At 40.5% G+C, this 22193-nt stretch overlaps 3 protein-coding genes across 3 annotated transcripts; 1 reads left to right on the top strand and 2 right to left on the bottom strand.

The window, feature by feature from the left end:
* Window positions 1-1156: 1156 nt before the first annotated feature.
* Window positions 1157-5156, bottom strand: rab25a (RAB25, member RAS oncogene family a). The gene is made up of 5 exons (XM_030789927.1): window positions 5120-5156; window positions 3254-3449; window positions 2804-2997; window positions 1490-1570; window positions 1157-1284 (listed from the first exon to the last, which is right to left on the bottom strand). The coding sequence occupies exons 1-5, from the start codon at window positions 5154-5156 to the stop codon at window positions 1157-1159; spliced, it is 636 nt and encodes a 211-aa protein (XP_030645787.1).
* Window positions 5157-9566: 4410 nt separating this feature from the next.
* Window positions 9567-12730, top strand: sf3b4 (splicing factor 3b, subunit 4). The gene is made up of 6 exons (XM_030789846.1): window positions 9567-9600; window positions 10263-10391; window positions 10791-11333; window positions 11795-11968; window positions 12063-12218; window positions 12530-12730. Exons 1-6 carry the CDS (start codon window positions 9567-9569, stop codon window positions 12697-12699), a joined length of 1206 nt encoding a protein of 401 aa, XP_030645706.1. The 3' UTR covers window positions 12700-12730.
* A 2937-nt stretch (window positions 12731-15667) lies between these two features.
* Window positions 15668-20468, bottom strand: gabpb2a (GA binding protein transcription factor subunit beta 2a). The gene is made up of 8 exons (XM_030789835.1): window positions 20344-20468; window positions 18779-18886; window positions 18347-18514; window positions 17650-17844; window positions 17255-17396; window positions 16650-16817; window positions 16200-16318; window positions 15668-16038 (listed from the first exon to the last, which is right to left on the bottom strand). The coding sequence occupies exons 2-8, from the start codon at window positions 18884-18886 to the stop codon at window positions 15709-15711; spliced, it is 1230 nt and encodes a 409-aa protein (XP_030645695.1). The 5' UTR covers window positions 20344-20468; the 3' UTR covers window positions 15668-15708.
* Between the last annotated feature and the right edge of the window lie 1725 nt (window positions 20469-22193).

Here is a 22193-nt window from a genome sequence, read left to right as displayed (position 1 = left end):
GTCGCAGCCTGCGACCCATCGAACCCAAAATAAATATGAAATATTACAGTCCAGTTTGCCAAATCAGTCTTACGAATTGGGCCCGTCCTACGGGACAGTAAAATAAACTCTTGGTGGACCTGATACTCTAGGAAACAGTCTAGCCTCGTCTCTACCAGTGTACTAATCCCGCTCTTCATGTAAACTGGCCTAATAAAATGGTTATAGACCACAGGCTGTGTGTTCTAGTTATGAGTGTTTGTCTTTCAGTGCTGAAACAACTCAAAATGTGAAATTCTGCCCATGACTGTGATGGTTCCTTGTAAAATGGCACTGTGGTAAACAGGATTGTACCAAACGACAGTTTAGAGGATCTCTGATTGGAACGTTCATCACACGAAAATGTGATATGAAGATACAAGTCAATGAGGGATTTTCTTTGACTGATGTTGCAAGCTTGTAATAATAAAAACTTGTCACTATGCCATGGTTTCAGATGATGGATTGATAGTAAATACACACAGCAATGTGGAATTGGTGTGTTGGAACATAGTGTCCAACTAAACTGTTTGCTTTGCCTCTACCTTGCTTCTGGATTAGTAAGTATGGGAAGGAGAACTTCCATTGTAGCTAACTGTACTCTTATATATATTTGTTTGTGTGTTTATTGACCAATTATCAGTGACAAAAATGATAAAAGAGAAACAATTCTTTTGGCATTTTAAACTAAATCGAAATGTCAGTAATCAAGCAGGTTGTTATCGGTGACTGTTATTGGTAACAGTTATTGTCCAGTAGACAGTGGCATCTTTGCCTGTCATTTAGTGGTAGGCCATCACTGAAATGAACAATAAGAAGGAATTGGTTATGACCTCATGAGTTGGTTTTAACACTGGACTAATCTGAAGAGCGGATGCACTGAAATAAAGAAACATGATAAAGTTAGAAAAATGTTCAGTTAGAAATCTAAATTTCAGAGACTAGATAACGTAAATGGAAACATATCAGTTCGTTTTTCCAATCTAGGTGGCAAGACACCATGCAGTCATACCACCTGCAGGATTGCTGTGCCCCATGAGTTTTTTTTTTTTTTTTTTTTAGGGACTCAGTAAAATGTTGATGGTTTTGGGAGGCTGCGTTTGTTAAGTTATTGAAGAAGTTGGCGTCTGTCAGTAACTCAGAGGTTTTTACAGCAGGCCTTTCTCTCCTCTTTAGCTTCACTGATCGGTCCCATTGGACTGTTCAGCGTCACAGCACAGATGGACCCTCGTGTGACCTCTCTGCTGGAAACCTTCTTGTGGATCTCTAGGTAAACAACAACAACAACAACATCAACAACAAGACATCAGGCACTCACATTCACCTCACTGCAGTCAAAACACAGTTTATGAGATTTCATGAGCTAGCTATGTTACCATCAGTAAATTTGATGCCAACTGCTGCATGTTATTAAGCTTTCTGAGTGTGTATATTTTAACTGAACTTTCATGAGCACTTTTGTTTGAAATACCTGTTATAACTTCAAGAAAGGCAGATTCAACATTTGTTGACTCCAGTGCTGATGTTTCCATGAATAGCAAGCCTTTGCTTTCTGTTTAAAGAAGACAGCAGAATTCTTTGAGTTAACTGCATAATATTGTAACTGAGTTAAAATCAACTCAATTTAAATCATACATCCACACACACACACACAAAAAAACAAGAACTAAATAAAACAAAAGCTCTGGTAAAAGTGAGCCATGAGGAAAAAAAAACCAACAACACAAGACCTGAGGCAAGGCTGTAGAGGTGCTGGTTTTTTAATGTATTAAGTACTGCAAGTGCGAGTAAATAAAAATATCTGTTACAAAATAGATCATTTTGTAATAGTCTGATTCATAAACCTAATGCTTGAAACGCCTGTTTATCTTCACATGACTGCTTTTAACAGCATCCAAAAGGAAAAAAAAAAAAAAGAAACAGAAAAGAGAGCCAAAACACAGAAAGAGGCATTATGAAAGCAGTTCTGTATTTTATAAACCTTTCTTTTTACACCAATGAAGGCAAACATTTTATTCAAATAAGCCTTCATCCATTGCACTCACAGCTGACACTGTCTTGTTGCTCTCTGAGAACTGCCGGCTGCTAGCACAACCACGCCTGAGATAGTACGAAACAGTATTAAGACCTGCTTGAATGAATACCTGAGCAGGTCAGTGCAGGCACTTGTTCAGTCGCATGTCACTACAAACTGTTCCATATCAGTTAGTATGAACCTCTGTGCTGCTTTAACGTGAACAGCTTGCCTACTGTAGGCTTTAGTGGTTAGTGGTAATGCTGAATTCCTCGAGGAGCAAACTGTACTAAGATGAATGAAGTGACTGCCACGATTTCTGATTCTGCACAAATAGGTATAGATCTCTTTTTTCATGAGAAAACTGTCCAAAATGGCAGCACAGATCAAAGAAAAACAAGACAATGACTGACAAACAAAAAATGTCACATAAAAAAAGGCAGTCTTACATAGACACCTTTTCAAAAGGAGGGCACAGTGCAAGGCAAGACAATGTAAAGAAAACAATAAAATGGAATGTAAGAACTGAATGGAGAAGACAGAAACACGTGTACTAGATTGACTCCTGGAAAGATCATGAGATGCAGGAAAGTGAACTAAGAATAACTAAAAATATGGGTTTTTTCATGCTGTAAAGTTAACTTTGTGACAAACTAGGACTTTTTTATGCCAACATATTTGTGTTGCTAATGAGTCACAGGAAAATACAGCGTTAGAGTGTTAATAAAGTGAGAGGTCACTGTGCAAGAGGAGTCATATTAATTTATGCACCTGCAAAATCTTTGGCCTCTTGAGTGGGCACCGTTCTCTGGGAGGTCAGGTCGCATTTGTTGCCCACTAACATGACCACGATGTGCGGATCCGCGTGGTCGTACAGCTCCTTCAGCCAGCGCTCCACGTTCTCGTAAGTCAAGTGTTTGGTGATGTCATAGACTAGCAAAGCTCCTACTGCTCCTCTGTAGTACCTACACAACCAACATACCGTACAAGTGTGAGGATACAACGATACAGTACATAGTATATGCAGAGATATGTTAAATGTTGCTATAGACTTCTCAAAACCAAGACTATATTCTTATAAAATGACTCCAAGCTGTCCCAAAACGTGCATTTTCCCTCTGAAGTTTAGTGCTAATTTTGCTTGTAATGAGGAGGAGTTGTCCCAAGTTTGACAAAACATCTGAACTGAGTTAAAAGAAGAATATTGCGCAGAGGTCTTACGCAGAGGTGATGGCTCGGTAGCGTTCCAGCCCAGCCGTGTCCCATATCTGCGCTTTCACGGTGACCGTTTCCAACTGAATTGATCTCGTGCTGAACTCAACCCCAATGGTCGTGCGACTGTCATGATTAAATTCGTTCTTGGTAAACCTCGACAGCAGATTGCTTTTCCCAACCCCAGACTCTCCTATCAAGACCACTGTGGAATGACAAAGATGAAAAAATAAAATAAAGGATGTGTGGGAAAATGCAAAATACGGTAGATGTCGTTTTCTGTCCATGGATGTTAAAAAGTTCGTATATAAATATCTTATTGCTCTTTTTGTGAGTGCTTATTGTCAGTATCTCAAACGCAGTAGTTAGAACTACACGGCCTGTTTCTGTGTGTTGCAGGGACCTGTCGATTTCACACATGAACTGCACTGAAAGCTTTGACGGCTAGTGTAATTTTGTCCCTGCCTGACCCAAAAGATGACCGTATGCTTAGGCGGGGCATTTGGGCATAAATTTTTTGAATGCAAAAAACACAATGTCAAGTTTAGACATGACAAACATAATAAAGAGAGAGAGAGAGTGAGAGAGAGAGACCTTTTACTTTGAAAAGGAGGGAGGGGGGATAGGGAGTCATTCAAAAACACAAAGCACACGTTACTGTCATGTTCAACTGAAACTGGTTTATAATGCCCCCCCGCCCCTCCTTGCTTAGTTTAATTATTTTGGGATGCTCTTTGGATGGTCGATAATGTTATGTTTGGGTATAGTTCTAGCGCTCCCCCTAGTGGCATATATAAACGCAAATGACACGTCATTGACAGGTCAGCGGGGAGTTACCTGTGTGAGACGGCAAAGAAAGAACGCATATAGCAATTTAGTGCTGTGGTTCCAAAAAGTGCTTTGCAGTGGTCTTTTATTAAAATAATTGAAATACAGCTGTCCACACAATAGCTGTTTTTTTTTAAAACAACTCCAAACCCCCCTGCATAACAAAGCACATACCGTTGGCTAATAAACATTTTGTTATTATGTTTACACATGACTCAAAGAACGCCTTTTCAGCTGTGTAAAAATGAACCCCTACTCAGTGGACTTAAGATTCCCTCCGTTTGACACTGTCTTCAACTGAATCATGCTTCCACAATGCACGTAAACCAGAGGACAGACTTTGGAAAGAAATTTGACAACAGGGCGGCGACCCAGAACAGGTTTTTTTTTTTCACGGTGTCCGCACGACTGCACAGATTCCATGAAATATTATAGCAATCACTGACGTTCAATTTGTAACTGAGATATATCTGTCTCTCGACGTAGATACTTAAGCAAGTCCCTATGCCTTTATCAAAGTTTATTCACAAATAATGCAGCAAAGGGTCACTGTTTTTGTATAGGTGGCAACCAGAATATTTATCCAACATGTAACATGCTCTGACACGTTGTTCAAGTGATCTGGGAAACAGAATGGATCTCTCACCAGCAAAGTGTCTACAGCTGCTGTCCTCTGGATTAACTATTCTGGACATGAATCTGTAAAGTCCTTACGTGATGAATGAGCTGAATGGATCCTGAAAGACTTGGAATGTTTTGCATTTTCATACTTTTTAATTTTTTAAAGGATTTGTTGTAACATAGTAATACTTTTGGAATGGTTAAGGCTGATCAGTAAGAAAACAGCTAATAAGACAAAATTCATCATTCCCAGTGGTTGGTTTCTGGATCAGAATATGAATAACCCTCACTGTGATAGCTGTCACTCAGTGGTAGTATGGATCGATGCAAATTCCCTCTTATCCTCAAGAGGTGGAAAAAACAAGAAGAAAATATTGAAACAGAAAAACATTTTAAACAACAACAACAACAAGAAAAAAACCTTACCTTTGAAGACAAAATTATAGCCCATTTCTGACGCCATGTTGAATCCTAGGTGGCTCAAGAGGCCGGGGGGAAGAAAGAGGGAAAAACTCCAGTTTTGAGTGGCAGACAAACCACTCTCCTGTCACTGAGGTTTCTTATGGACTGGCTCTTCCTCATGTTGTGTGGGGTGAGGCACACAGCAGGTGGAACAGGTAAAACTGCCACCAGACAGTGATTCAGAAGAACGAGTGTATCTCACTAGACAATCTCACAAACAATGTGTAACTATTATTAATGAGAGTTACAGTCTTGTGTCTGACGCAGGGGGAGGAAATGCAATTTAATATGTACTTAAAGTATGCTGTGACCTAAAAATGTAATGAAACAACTACTTACTGCCAACCTTCTCATGGCAAAAAACACATTACTCTGGGTTTTGTTTCTTGAAACCTGAGATGACCTTCAAACTATACATGACTTTACAGCAAGTCCACAGAACGCCACAAAGTTCTGTTCAGCTGTGCTGTTGCCATGGGAACAAGGGGTCTTTTCCACCAGCCCCAGGGTCCTATGTCTCACAGAACCCGAAACCTATGATCTGACTACAGCAGCACAAAGGGACTGTGAAAAGATGAAGTGTCATCAAACAAAGATTTTTTCTGCTGTCCTCTCTCCAGCTGTGCTCAGGGCATCAAGTCTGTGTGTGATTTGCATTTGATCTGTAGTTGTTTGGAAAAATGAGTGGTGGTTTGCTTCAGTTTCCTCCCAAGTTTTAAGTTGGCTGTCCTCAAACCAGGTCACAAGAACATCAGCGTGTCTCGTGTCTGAGTCAACTATGTTCAATCAGTTTTATTTACACAGTACATTACATGCTGCAACAGTTGGATACTAGGGGACTTACCAAACAGTAATGACATCACTAAAACACTCTGTGGATAAATACAATGCTAAAAAGATGTGTCTATTTGTTTATGTTCTGTGTCTGAAGGCTTTTGTGTTTTATTAGCCCTGTAAGGACCACTGTTGCAAAATTACATACATCACTTTTAGCTATCCTAAAAAAAATCTGTACATGTTTTTTTTTAAGACCATATTTACATAGTCAGTGGGTCCTATTGTCTAGCCTCACAATGCTACAGGACAGTAAATGTGTATATAGGTCTGGCCATCTGGCCATGAACTCACACATCCTGGAAAACTTTCCTTCAAGCTCATCTCTTGTCTCAAGTAAGTAAAACGGCTTAAAGATTTTTTTGTGATTATTATTAACATCTAGCACATTTAAATATTTAGTTACTGTGGAATACATTCATCATATTAGAGTTTGAGCTTGTTATGTCTGTGTTGCAGGTGAGGTTCGTAGCCAATAGGTGAAGATGGTAGTCAAACTAGCATGTGAACCTTACACATTACATGGGAGCATTGCACTTCTTACATGTTCACATATGGAAAAAATACTAATAGAAGTACAATGTCTTTGATGATTCACTATAAGTTCTAACTGTGTTTTTTCTGTTAAAGTTTTGAATTTAGACCAGAGTTGAATTGATTAAATTATTTCTGGTTGAAGTATTTGAAACTCTCTCTGTAGCAGTATGTGAAACTATCTGTATCTTCAGTTAAATACATTTAATGCATTGTTCAGGGACAGGTGAGAATGTTCTTGAATGTGGGGATGTAAGTGTTCTGGGAGGTTGTGTGTATTCTTTTTATTATGATTAGTAGAGAGCATAATAGGCAATCCAGACAGTATTGTGTGACTTCTGTCGAATGTGTAAATAGGATTAGGATTAATTTGCATTGAAATTATTTAGCCTGGAAAATACTTACCACTTTTTCCATTTCAGAATGTCACCAGCAAAGAGATACAGTGTGCAGGATGTGATATCATCCAAAATGGAGAGAGTGATTTTGAGATGGGACTGTCATTGCAAATGAATACGCCAACATGCTATGCAGTGAGTGCAGTGTTCGTCTTTGCTTTTCGGAGGAAAAGAACTGTCTTCGGGACTATCATTGCAAATGAACATGGCTGAACACTGGGAACACTAAGATTTTATCCTGTTTTTTAATTGTCAAACAACTATTCATAAAAAAATATAACTGTCGTGTGATTATTACTCGTGATATATACTGTTATAAGGCTACATAAGCAATCAACCCTGCAAATGAACCCTCAGTTGTTCTGTGTATTTGTTCAGACAATGTGAGTACAAATACAGAACTTCTGCTCCCAACTAGGCCCAACGTTGCAATGTTGCATCACTTCCCTAAAAACTTACTAAAATGTCAAAAAAAAAAATTGAAAACCCTTTAATTTCTGCATCACAGGCCTTCTACAACATCTGAAAGGTGAAAATTTGCTCATTTTGTCTATATGTGGGCTTTACTACTAAGTCTATGCTGCCAGTTTACTTGACCAAAGTGAGTCAGTTACCCCTGGGGTATGGCTTTCTTCAAATGTAGAAAATCTGTGACCATGCCACCCTGAGTATTCATTGCAAGTCTACAAGACTCTCAAACCAGTGAGGGGAGTTCCTGTACAGTTAAGTGAAAGTGTAAAGTGAGGAGACAAGATCAGTTTTACCAAGTTTATTAGCGGCACAAAAACCTGACAAACAAACTGTAAATTAGACCTAGTTCATGTTTCCCTTTTTGTGATTAGTCAAAGTGTATGTATACTGTTGATTATGTTGTCTTTGTTGTGATGACCAATCCGTGTGATAGGTTGTGTACTGTTATTGTACTCGCCAGTGTGAATGATGCATTCCCCTGCTAACACATTTGCAAATTAATTGTTATTCTTGATCCTTGATCAGTGTTATCATTTATGAAAGACTGATGCCTAGCAATGCAAAATGAATGTGCATCATCGTTGAATACAGAGGTTAGACTATTCAGTACTTTTGTCTTGTCTAATGATTGGCACTATGTTTGATTGGGCAATCATAATGGTATAATTTTTTGCTGTGTTTTGGCTGGGAACCTGGCAACACTACAAGCATGACCCTGACCAGTCATCGTGTGCTGCCTTTCAAGACCTTGTGCAAGTTCATAAGTCATCAGGGAGGACGACCGTCCCATTGATCAATGTCAAGGAACATGTCATAGGAGATGTCAGACTACGTAGGAAAAATGCAAAAAACTCTACACAAAAATTGTGCATTTAGTTGGAGTCCTCTACAAAATTACAGTGGATTTTTGCAGATTATATCTGTTGTGTTCTCACCCCTTTATAATTTTGAGATCTTTCCAAGCCAAGCTTCTTTTCATAATCCAACATTACATTTCAGCTGCTTACATAAAGCATCACAGTTCATCGATTAAGCCACAAAGATGATACTCTAATGTAGTATCCAGACCTGGACCATTTTCAAAATATTTCTTCATTTTAGGTAAAGAAAAAAACCTTAACTGTGATGTTATGTGGTGAATTAATTGTTCAGATATCGGGCACATATTGTGTGTGTGGCATCTAAAATATTTTTTTATATATATGAATGTGTTTCAGGCATTGAACATCCACACAGATAAACATATTGTATGAAGACTGATAATACAGGATAACATGGAGAGATAATGGGCTTCATTAAACTAGCAAGACTATAGTGCATGAGTACCATTCTACCAACAACCAGTTATCAGTAGAGTAAAGAGCTAAAGCCAGTCTAGAGAGCATTATTATATGTATGGAGGACATATTAGATTGACCAGGTGTCCTAGTTTAGTTGGGACAGATCTAGTTTGAACCCCCCCCCCCCCTCCCCCGCCAAAAAAAAAACAAAACACAGCAATGACCTAGAACTAAACCCCTATCGTGTACTCAGCTGATCTGCCACATCACAAAAATGATTGATTGCGTGGGCAGGAGAATTCCTGGGTCTCCAGTGATTAGATTAAAGCTCTCTGTTCAAGGTTTAGTTTGTCCGGTTGACATAATAAACCCATATTTAATTTGAGATGCCTAATTATTCACACAAAGCATAGATGTAATCATCGAAGTGGAGACAGTTTGTCTATCTCTTCACAACCGCATTCTTGAGTCTCCTGCACAAAGATAAGCTTACTGTACATTCTGTGAAATCCTGAAAAGGCTAATATGTTGAAACATTGATAGAAATCAAGGCATTTCGGTTAAGCAGCTTCCTTAACAGTAATTGTGTATTACGTTATTTTTATGTTAGCTACATTTATTAATGATTCCTCCAGGAACTGGTCGCAAATCAGCAGTTTTGTGAGTCATTGCTTATTTTCTGTGTTAGATCAGGTAGAGATTGGACACACAGAAAATTCCACAATCAGGATTGCTGTTTGATATATGGATTATCACATCATTGTGGGTTTCTCTTCCAACTCTCGTTGCTCGTTGCATTCCACACCAATTGGTGGCGGTAATGTCTTAGTATCGGTAGCAGTTCTGCCATTAAACTTTACGGGTCATTTCCGCTGTTCACACGCCGATTTCAACATGGCGGCGGGACCTATATCAGAGCGAAATCAAGGTAGACAAATAATTCAATTGTGTGTTTGATATATCTCTATATGTTGTGATATTTCTGATAATTTTAATGTTTCGCTGTAATTTATTAAGTGGACATAGTTCACAGCATGAAGCTGAAACGGAGCAAATCGGACAGAGAACCACTATAGCTAACTGCAGATGCCCGCAAACTCTGATGGGGAACTTAACGCTAGTAGTATGCTAGCTGCTTGGGTCGTCTCTGTTTTTGTTCGCGTACTCACCTTCAAATACAAGCACGTTGGACTTGTTTAAGGACTGTTTGCTTTACTGGTTAGCTTTGGGGTGTAATGGTTATTCTGCTAGGTATTAATTCGTTCTACTGAAACATGCCGTGGCTTAATTGTTCAAGTTAACCCAGTTGTTGACTAGTAACCGAGCGAATTTCTCCTGGAGCTTGCTAGCCACAGTTTACCGGATCATTGTTTCACGGGTGCATCATCGGTACATCAACATTGTGTTTAACAGAAGTTCTGGATTAGTCGGAAACGAGATTAAAATTGCGAAATATGAATATATAACCTTTAAACAAAGAAAAATCTTCTTTTATGTTTCTGATCAATTACTGTGCTAAAATTGGGCCACAGAAGTAAACTTTGTGTAGCATCAAAGGGAATTATCTGTATTTTTTTTCTTTCTCTGTAGATGCCACAGTATATGTGGGCGGCCTTGATGAAAAAGTGTCAGAGCCACTGTTGTGGGAGTTGTTTCTGCAGGCTGGGCCAGTAGTTAACACACACATGCCCAAAGACAGGGTAACGGGTCAACACCAGGGTGAGTATGACACACACATACAGCGGGGAAAAGAACAGGATACTTACTGTTTCTTAAGGATATTTGCCCTTGCAGTTTTAATATGCTGCAGGCTGGAATTTTTTTTTTTTATCACCAGTTGGCCAATGCAAGTAGCTCTAGAGTTTTAAATGTAATTTTTAAGTCATTTAAATGTAGCATACATCTGAACATTTTAAGAATCAAAACATTTTCAAAAATTCTTAAAAACTGGAGGGTTTTAGGATTGGTATCAAAATAAGCAAGTATCAAAATAATAAGAAAAATCCAGTCTTCTTTGTGTTCAAACACTATGGATTGGTGTCAGGATGCCAATACAGTAAATATTTACAGTAAATATTAGTTCAGGTTTGTTCATCTCTTCTCTCTGTCTTCCCACAGGCTATGGTTTTGTGGAGTTTCTCAGTGAAGAAGATGCTGACTATGCCATAAAGATTATGAACATGATAAAGATGTATGGCAAACCAATAAGAGTCAACAAAGCCTCAGCCCACAATAAAAACCTGGATGTCGGTGCCAATATCTTCATTGGTAACCTGGATCCCGAGATCGACGAGAAGCTCCTCTACGACACGTTCAGTGCCTTTGGTGTCATCCTTCAGACGCCCAAGATCATGCGGGACCCGGACACAGGCAACTCCAAAGGCTACGCCTTTATCAACTTCGCCAGCTTCGACGCCTCTGATGCTGCCATAGAGGCCATGAACGGCCAGTACCTGTGTAACCGCCCCATCACGGTGTCGTACGCTTTCAAGAAGGACTCCAAAGGCGAGAGGCACGGCTCCGCCGCCGAGCGCCTCCTGGCCACCCAGAACCCGCTCTCTCAGGCCGACAGGCCGCATCAGCTCTTCGCAGATGCCCCTCCGCCTCCAACTGCACCCACACCCGTCATGACCACTCTGGGAACGGGGATGCCCATGCCAGGTCAGTCTGAAACGGGGTTTGGAAGTTTCATCATTTTATGGGTTGAGGGTCATTATTTATGATTAGAATTCAGTAATGATTGGATGATCTGAAAGCATACCCGAGACGGGATTAGGAATGGCAACAAAATGTGGTAATTCAGTCAGAATGAGACCGCGTGTACTAGGGATTTCACTGTACTGTAAGAATGAAACATCATATTTAGCACTGTCTTAACAAAGTTTTACAATCCATCGTAAATGTACTGACCCTAATTTAATAATCAACATAGGAAATATTGTGTTGTCATCACCGTATGTGTCATACAAACTTACCAATCTCCAGTAGTTCCTGTCACCTTCTACTCGTTTTAGCACTGTTAGAGAGTAGTGAATTGCAGTTGTTAGGCTTAGTGCAGGTATCCAATGACAGAGACTGAACCCCTGTCATTCTAAACATATCTCTTTAATGTGGTTGAACAGGTTTGCCCCCTCCTGGTGCCTTCCCTCCCGTGCCACCACCTGGATCAATGCCTCCCGGGATGCCACCGGGCATGCCCATGCCTCCAGCCCCGGGCACCCCAGCACCCCAGGGAGCAACGTCAGGGCCGCCTCCCGGACCTCCTCCGTTCCCTCCTGCTGGCATGCCTCCTCCAGGTGACTGCACTGTCACATCTGACTGCACTGTCATGTCCACTGACACAATTTCATTAGCGTGTGACACTGAAGATGTTTATCTCTTGTCTCACAGGAATGCCCCAAATGCCGATGCCTCCCCCCGGACCCCCTGGTATGGTGCCTCCCCCACCCGGCCCCCCGGGGTCCAATCAACACCGCGCACCCCCACCTCCAGGAATGCCCCCTCCCATGGGAATGCCGCCCAGAGCACCATTTGGCCCCCCCATGGGTAAGCATTGGAGCAAATCCATGTTTTTTTTTTTCTTTTTTTCTCTCTATAATTCAACCCATCTGTACAAGTTTCTGTCTTTATCTGTCAGAGTCTCTGTTTTGGGTGGCAGGACTTGCAAGTGGTTTAAAGTTTAGAATTTTCTAGTCAGCAGCCATGAGATACAGAAAATAGAAAATGGGTGTCTTGAGTTGCCTCTGACCATCAACAATATTTGTATGTAGTATGTATATAAAAGTCTGTAGCATGTGTTGACAGGTTTAGCCCATCGAACACTGCACCAAATTTACCATTCTGCTGTCCTGTCGTAGGTCCTCCAGTGCCCCCCGGCATGAGGGGTCCCCCACCCCCAATGCCCCCTCCAGGTTACGGCGGTGGTCCCCCACGCCCACCCCCATTTGGCTTCCAGCGAGGGCCCCCAATGCCGCCTAGACCCCCTGCACCACCCCGCGGTCCCATGAGGGGACCGGTCCCCTCATAAACTGGACATTAAAACCATTATAATTAATGCTTTCTTTTTTTTATTTTATATTTCATTGTGTATTTTTAAAGATGTGATTTCCACTTATTGATGAGTTGAGTGGTTTTTTTTTCCCCCTAGTTGTTATACAAATCCTGAACTAGCAAGGAATAAACATTTTGATACAACAGATTTAGTGTGATTTCTGTTCATCTGTTCAGTGGTGTGGTGATAATCGCACTGCGCATGATGTAACGTAATAGTTATGAACAAAGCTTGAAAGTAAATTGGTCTCAATTTTCAAGTTTTTACATTATGTCCAGCATGTGGATAAAACACAGATAAAACTGTCAACAAAATGAATCACATTTGTCCGTCTTCTAATATGCCTTCATTTTTCACATTTGTGGACTGTTATATAGGTAGGCTGTGTTTTACCTTCATCTTCACTGTGCTGGTCGCTCAGCTGTGGGTTTAAGTGCATTCATGTTTTAATTTAAATTTTTTCTTCTGTGAAACAAGCAGCTGATACATAGTTGTGATTTTTTTGTGACTTTTGATTGAGCACTTGAGCACAAGGTGCAATTACTTTTAGATGATCATATTTTTGACACTTTTGAAGGCAGCCTTGAATGAAGAGTAATATATTGGTGTGCTTGGTTAACAAACCTGAATATGAACAGTTTGCTGGCAAGCAGCCCAAATGTTTCTTGAAGTCCTGCTCATTCCTAACAGACAGGTCTAACTATTTTAAACAAAAGTTTCAAAGCTCATGAGCAGTGGATAAAGCAAACTTTGTCTGGGTCCCTCATAGTAACAACTTTTATTTCTTAGTCCAGTCAGGAGTTCCAGTTCATAATATTAACTAAGATGTGATATTATGTGTAGTTTATAATAAGCACAGCAACACCTAGACATTTTTTTTGCTGTTGTTGTGACCATGTATACCAAAAAGTACCCAACCAGGAGCTTGGCTATTGAAAAAAAGTTTATTTATCAAAAATATAACTGGATTATGTTGTTTATGCTTTTAACTTTTATCTAGTCCCTTAAATGCATAACCCTCAAAGCAAAGCCTGAGTTGTTAGACCTTAAAAGATCCTGACGCTTCACTAAATTTTCAAACTCTTGATTTTTTCCCCCTCATAATTCCAATACAGTAGATCAACCCAGCCCGTTCTGAAGGACAAACCTCTGGTGTCCATTAGTTCAAGACTTCTCCACCACAGTTCAACCCAACAAGCTTTTTTTTTAAAAAAAAAATGAGTGTAATGGTGTTCCTTATGGCTTTAACTTACTTCAACTTAAATAAATGGAGCAGAAGAGGTCAAATTCAGATTAAAACATGTAAAACTTTACAGCTATGCTATTCAAAAGTATCCGGGTCACTCTACTGCACTGGAGTCATGTGAAAAAATCATGCAAATTTGAAATCAATTAGGAACACTTCTGTGATGGATCAGCCTGGAAAAGGGGTCTTAATTTTAGAACTATATGATATAAAAATACAAAATGAGCAAACTAATCCAAGGTCTTTCAAAAGACACCAAGGTTGGTTACACCTCTTACAAATTCTATTTGTTTCACACCACTTAAATAATCGCTATTTCCTCATTGACTTCAGCATTAACAGTTTAAGACACAACACACTTTTCTGTACAATTTCACACAGGTTTCACCCAACAACAACAAAACCCTTCACCTCTGTGTCATGGATGTGATCAAACCGCTCCTTTTGTTCAGCACTATTGGGTCGCTTCTTGTGACTGCATATGGGACAGCTAGTCCGTCTTTCACCTTCACAAAAAGAATACAATACTTTCATAACGACAGTCTGGAATAAACAGAAACGGCCCTAATCAGAAGAAATCGACAGTCCAATGTTACTTCACTGAAAGTGGATTCTGGTCTGTCATTAATTGTTCTAAAATGCTGCCAACCTTACATCAACTCAAGGTGAATCACTTTACAAGGAGCTTGTTTGTTTTCAGATGACAGTGTAACTGTCAAAAATGATAAACAGACTAAAAAAAATCCCTCTGGATATACATTGATAATGTTCAATTTCATACCATGAAGTGACTTACAATGTATGGCAACACTCAACAAGGAATGTGTTGAAGCTTCTGACTTTAAGAAAAGAAAAGAATGTGAACTGAATGCATGAGTGGGTATTTAAGATATTGTGGCAAAAATGGGAGACAATTCATGCACTCAGGCCATTCGTCATGACATCACTGACGAAGCAATTTAAAAAAAGAAAAAAAAAAAAAAAGAGATCAGGCCTGAGAGAAATGACGCCTGGTTGTCCTTTTACTAAGTTGCGGGTTTCTTTTCATATTCATAGAACACCAACATTGGTTCTCAAACCAACTTTCTATACAATCACAGTGGAACAGGTGTACTTGGATTCAGTTCTTGGACTGCTCATACATTTATGCTAGATTCAAATTTCAAAATTCAAGAAAGTCTGAACTTCTTCAAAACACAAGACAGAGGGACAACTGTAACCATTTTTTCCCTCCCAAAGCATGGAAAAAAAAGAAGCACAGAGAGAGAGCACCGACATGAAAGAAGAGGGTGGTTTACAGAACATATCGAGTCCTTCACAATCACAGCTGAGTCTGTCCCTGTGAAAACCCCAGGATTGTGATTGTAGTGCAGGTGCGTCTCGTGTGTACAACTGAAATGTCCGAGACACTGTGAATACTCTCCAAAAGAACAAAAAATGAAATATCCAAGTCAGAGGCACTTCTTTGGCCCCATGATCACCACGGATACAACATATCTTTTATGATGGTGGGAGTTTGCTCCCCCTTGCCCCCCCGCCCCCAAAAGAGACGAGAAATACTATCAATGACAATTAAAAAAAAAAAAAAAAAAAGTGAAACACAAAACAAGGTCAAAGGACACATTGGCACAGAGGGAAAAATACACAAAACTGAGGTGAAAATACAAAAAAAAAACAAAACATGCAGTTTGGCCTCTCTGAGTCACATTACTGTTGAAGTCCCATGTTCTCCGTGTCCGTTATGAAATCGCTTCCGTATGAGCGGTGGTGGTCTCCTCTAGTGTTACCTGCTCCTCTATGGAGTCCATTTCCTCCGATTTGATGACGATGCCATCTTCGGAGAGGAGCACAACCTCTTCGCCTCCCTCCATCTGGGTTTGTTCCTCCAAGGCGACCTCCTCCTGCAGCACCACATCCTGGCCCAGGGGTGCGGTTCCGTTTGTCTGGCTCTGCCCGATGGCCTCCAGCTTCATGCGGTACTGCTCAGCCTCCTGTTCCTTACGCAGGAGCTGCTGACGGTATTCCTGAGCCTTCCGGTTCGCCTCCTGCAACTGCCGCTGTAGAAGCTCCTGGAAAGGACATGAAGACATGACAATTAAATAAGAAGAAGAAAAATAAGAATGTGAATATTTGTGTGCACAATGTGTGTGTGTGTGTGTGTGTACACACACACACACACACACACACGCCGTAGTAACATATTTCACATATTTCTTCTCATCACACTAACTGTGTCCTCAGCTTCCGTGTGATTGGACGAGACTTCGATCTTCCTCTTGCGTGCGGGAGGGGGCTCAAACTCTTCCTCTACCACCTCCTCTGTGACCTGGTTCGCTGGCACTGCCAACACTGAACACAAAGAGAACCGTACGGTCAGAACTTCCCCTCTGCTTTCAATGAAGAAAGTCTAACAGGAACAACAAAGCCTTTCTATGCAAAAATCCCAAAATCTTGCTATTGGACTGAAATACCAGACAGTCCTGCAGATGGCTGTGGAATTTTAGCAAGACTTCATACCTTTACACTTTAACGCTGTGCCTCAACACGCGATGGTGGAAACAGGGCAGAGTACAGACATAACTTTGACACTGCATTACAGTTAAGGGCATTTGTTTACGGACATCCTCTGATTATGCCATGCTCTCTCTCTTATTTAAAGATGGCTTAAGGTGTGTTGTACCTTGCTGACCGTGTGGCATCGTGACAAAGAACGACTGGCCGAGCCCGCCTGTTTGGAGGTTGCCGTGCTGATCTGTTACTATGGTGATGACCCTTTGACTTCCATCGCTCATCACCTGCTGGATGCCCGGGTCCAACGCACTTGCCGCGATGGCTTCTTCTGTTTCACCTGAATGTGTAGTATGAGATAAAAAATACCTTGTTGTAGAGTTGTGGTAAAGAGGCAGTTCATGTTGAATGTAAACTTTACGTTTAAGCACACCTGGCTGATGAAAATTAGCTGCTCAGCATAACTCAACAGAAACACGTCAAAAAAAATGAGAAACACAATTTCAACGCTAACCGTATGCTTTTCCAGGCTTGCTCTGAGTTTACACAACTTGGGTGAAAGTTTATTTTCGTCACTAGTGTTTGCCAATGAAACATACAACAGGGAACCTGTGGGAAACCTGTGAGTTCCTCCACACCTGCACCTGTGCTATTGCTTAAGATATGAACTCCCGTATCCTAACTACGGCTAACAGAACAAACAGTGACTGTTAAAGATAGTCTGGTCATGTGTCCATGTAATATTTGATGAATGCATGTTGTTGGCTCTAATCTTACCTGAGGTGGTCTTGATGAGGTCAGCTATGTTTACTACACTCCCCTGAATTCCCGGGATGCCCTGGATAATAAACTGTGGAGTGGCGGTAACACTCGTAACGGCTGTTTCTGCATTCATATTCACCTGGTTCTGCATACTCTCCTACAAAGCAAGCAATTTCAAAAATCAGACATCATAACTACATATTCAGATAGACTACAACTAAGACTACAGATAATAACATAGAAAAACATCATAACCTTCTCATAAAAAACTACACAAATTAAGTTACTCTGAGTTCCAATTTCTGTCATTACTGACACACACACATATACACACACACACACACACACACGCACACACACACACACGATTATCTGAAGTGTTTTTGTAGATGTAAAACTACAGCTCCAACCTGTAGTAAGTGCATAAGTTCAGGATGTTGGATGTCCACGGCGATGTCAAAAGGCGTCTTGTCAAACTTGCTGAGGGCATGGGCGTCGGCACCGTGCTTCAGTAGAAGCTCCGCCACTTTGGGATGGCCGTGTTGAGCGGCCCAGTGGAGAGCCGTCATCTTCAGCATGTCTTTGGCATTGATATCTGCTCCACTCTGCAAAATAAAGCAAGAGAAGATTCTAGGTTAAGTTATATGTTACATCTGGGAGGTGATGTTTAATTTGTCACTGAATCAGCTGATTCGAAAGCTGAACATTTTTGTAGGGAGCTGGTTAGCCATCGGGTAAATGGACTAAACACATCAAGAAAACTACAGATGACCTCAGTATTAACCCACATGAGATCTAGTCATCATTCATACACTGACTGATATACCTAAACCCCTGCTGAGACATTTAAGATTTTAACCCAAGTCATGATGTGTACAGTGCCTCTAACTCAATCCTGCAGTACTACACTCCCAGAAGCACTATGTTTTTTCCCAGCTTCCCCAAGTAATGCTTATTGCACAAACAGACCAAAATAAAATAGTCTAGTAATTCAGGAAAGCTGCTCACTGATGCCGTGACCTAGGAATACAGAAAAACAATCTTGGCCAAAAGAGCATCTTTTCTGCGACTCTAAGGAGGACTATTAGAGAAAATCAGTTCTCTGACCCTAATCAGAAGCTCCACAATGACGGTGTGGCCCTCTGTGGCAGCCATATGCAGGGGTGTCCTGTCCACTTTTGTTCGGGCATCTCTGCTGACACCTGCCCTCAGGAGGACCTCAGCGGTGGAGTAATGTCCATACTGGGCAGCCAGGTGCAGGGGTGAGGTCCCCAACTGACAGTGGGTGGAAGAGGAGGTGGTGTTCAAGAACACAGAGCATAAAAAAACAAAACAAAAACAAACAAACAAACAAACAAACATGAGCTCTTTTGCTCTTTTTCAAAATCCAAATAAAGTACATTTTAATTTTATAGAGTGTCTCTGAACACCCATATAATAGTTGAGACAGCACTAACATGGGTAGTGTTCTAGACTTTGGCAACATCACAGATAGAAACTCATCAGGTGTGTTAGAGCAGCTACAGAGAAGACATTTACCCAGTCGGTGGTGAAGGGGGCACCGTTGGCCATTAGGGTCCTGACCTCATCATCCTGTCCCTTTCTAGCAGCCTCCAGCAGCCGCTTGCCCAAATCCACCAGCGACATCTAGTGAAAAGAAGGAATTAAAAAAAAAAAAAAAAAGAGATGACATTCAAAGCAGCCTTAAATGGTATTTTGGTTAAAACACATGAAAGTGAAACACAGTGAAAGCAGATTCTATGCTATATTTTGTCTTATTTGATAAACAAAACACTGTACCCACAAAACTGTGGCTGTGGCATGCTATATATACACACACATGTGTGCACTATTTCCTGAATTCAGCATTAGAGAATACGGGTGTATCCTAATTTGGTAGAAAGGAAAAGATCCCTTATCCACTCACCCAACTGATTGTACACGAAATAAAACATTTGTCACTATATTTCTCTACATGGAGCATAGAGTGTTGGCATATTCTGTTTGTGACACTTGTTCTATTGGTAACCAAATTGGTTTTCATGAGTATGTTGACAAAATGCAATGTAAAAAGAGAGAGAGAGAGAGAGAGAGAGAGAGAGAGAAAACCTTTTCTTTAAATCTTAAGGTCCGTCGTAACAACCAATCTGGGAATGATTACTGTGGGATCTTCCTCGATTCTCACTAAGCGAACTTTGTATCATGTTAGAACTTAATAATGCAGTCTATAAATAAAGGGATTTAAACAAAGTTACCAACATTGGCTTTGGTCGAGGGGATTACGGTCAGATAGCGATCAACATGGTAAAATAATAAGAACCAGCCCCTCTTAAATGGCATACGAGTCCCAAAGGTACCGGGTTCCCTCCTATTTGAACATCTATTTGCCTGAGATTAGGCCTATGAGTTGTTTGCGTCTGGAACGGTCCATTAAGTGAGGCCATCTGACGCAAGAGACTAATGACTGATGGAAAACAAGAACGTGGCTGCTTTAATCAACGTCGATGCCATCGCCTGTATTTGATTACAATAAAAAACGCAGCCTTTAAACCTTAATTTCCTTCATCGCAGGAAACACATCTTACAGCTTGTATGTTTTCCGGGGGAAGTTGATGTAGATATTCTACTTTTGTCTAAACCCGAAAAACTACTTCCACATCCGGTTTATATTGTTCTTCCCACGGGCAACATCGTCGCTTTCGTGCATTTTTCAAGAAAAGTTTTTTGAGCAAGTGTTTTTAATATCAAGTTACATAATTTCCCCAAAAGCGAGAAATGGATATGCATCGTTACCTGTGCTGTGTTCTTCGTTCAACGTCTTCCGAACAATCGATCAATGGTGGAACTTTTCAAACCACTTATCAAACGCTAGCCAGTTAGCTCGCGTTTCAACAACTTCACATTGTCTATTTTAGATTTGTTATGCACAGTGATTTGCATCGAGTTCACAACGCCACACCAGGCACGTATCGTGTAGCTAGCTCACTTCAGGCGCCTTGTTGCGCGGGAGTTTAGCAAACTCACTACCAACTTTAATAAGCACGCAAACGAATGTTATACATGAAGTAAGAGTTATAAGAGCTATCTCCAGACAGATAACTTACCCTTACACGTCGCTTGATGAAGGTTTTCCCGGTCCTAAATGTCTGTACACAACGACCAGGCAATATTTTCCTAGACACACTTCTTAAAAATAATACAAATTTTACTATTTCAGCAGAGTACAATATGACGGCCGCGCTACTCCGGAAGTACTAGGTCTGATCACATTGTTTGGCCGCACTCTTCTTACGCAGGCTCATCAAGAATATGCGCACATTCACCGATGGTGAAGCAATGTGCACTCAAAACGGTTACGGTTGAAAATGTCGCATCCAATTCAGAGTACACGTTAGCAAGTCGAATGCAGCACAAAACAAATTTATACTGTTCGTTGGGGTTAAATTGTTTAGTTTTAGCGAACGTCTCTCAGATATTTTTGGGAGCTTTTCACTTATTCGTGTCGAAACAAATAAGTACTCTTACACGTGTTTAAGAAACGTTTTAGCGTTTTATTGAAGATGCCGCTTTTAGGGACCCTGGGGGGAAATAGGAGTTCGAGTGAAAATAACTCAAGAATCCGGTCCAACCTGCTCCTTCGGTATTTATCCTTTAGCAAAAGAATTCCAGCAGTTGTCGCCAGCGTTACTATAAAGGAATTACTTGAGTAAATTAGGGATACAGAGTATATTTCAAACAGGTGGCATGTCATCATTTTGAGGATTGCTGGGAATGCCGAGGCACCTACTCTTTTGGCCTCCACTGCCGGATGATTTCTCCACGATTTTGAAGATTAAAGATTAAGATTAGATTAAGAGAGGCGATGGAGTGTATCTTTCTACAAACAGAGGCAAGATAGTTTAACGTTAGAGGGAAAGTTGCCGTCGGCTAGAGTCAGCGTAGCACAGTTGCGAGTAAATCTGATCAAAGGTGCATATTGTTTCACTTATAGTATTACTTTTATGGGTAATGGCTGTTTAGCTAGTCATTTCTCACTGTTGTTGCAATCTCAGCAGTGTTGAACAGGCTGGCCAGTCAATAAAGACAAACATTTCAGACTTTGTGTATTTGTATGGACTTTGTCTATATTTATATGTATTTCTCTAGACTTAAATGTAGCTTACGTATAGTAGTAATATGAAGTAACTGAAAAAGACTTTGAAAATTCTAATGAATTGTTTACTGTACAATCTGGTGAGAGAGGAATAATTTGAGCTGAAACAAAACACAAAAAAGAACCAGCTCTTTTATTCACAACTTTGGAAAGAGAAAAAGCCAAACCAAGCAAAATACAAACAACATAGGAGACCAAAACAGTCTCTCGCTGTGTTCTGTGGGTCAACCGTGTAGTTTGGATGGCTCATCAACAAGCTATCTGTGCAGGACCTTAAATTTGCTCTTGTGCAGCAGCTTTGTGGATTCCGCTTGGGGAAAAAAACATTTCACATAGTAGTGCGTTCCAGTCCTCAACAATGCTTGCTTTTCAGCTGAATTCACTATACGAATCTTTTAGTACTGACGTAGACACTCTTCAGTTCCTGAACAAGTGGCTTCAACTGTCAGAATGAGTGAAACCAACTATTAGGAATGCCTTATGCTTTAACAGACCAAAAATGCAACTTCTGTAATGAACAAACTATTTAATATATGTATACACACCATATCAAACTGCTATTACAAAAAGTGGTGTTTTACTGATGAGCAGCAGAAATGCTTGACATTGTTGGAGCATACTGATGGGAAGGTGGAGCAGGTAGCCTTAGTCTTTTTTAACGGTGCATGTGAAACAGTGAGTCAATGAGCAGGAGAAATGTCCCAAGTCTATTCATAATCTCATTACTGGTCATGGGAAAAAGAGCGGTATTATATCAGAAACATTTTAACCAAAATTTCAGCTGAATCTGGGAACTTTCTG

The sequence above is a fragment of the Chanos chanos genome, chromosome 1 (assembly GCF_902362185.1).
Source record: "Chanos chanos chromosome 1, fChaCha1.1, whole genome shotgun sequence".
NCBI classification, from domain to species: Eukaryota; Metazoa; Chordata; class Actinopteri; order Gonorynchiformes; family Chanidae; genus Chanos; species Chanos chanos.
This window is presented reverse-complemented; position numbering and strand designations above follow the sequence as displayed.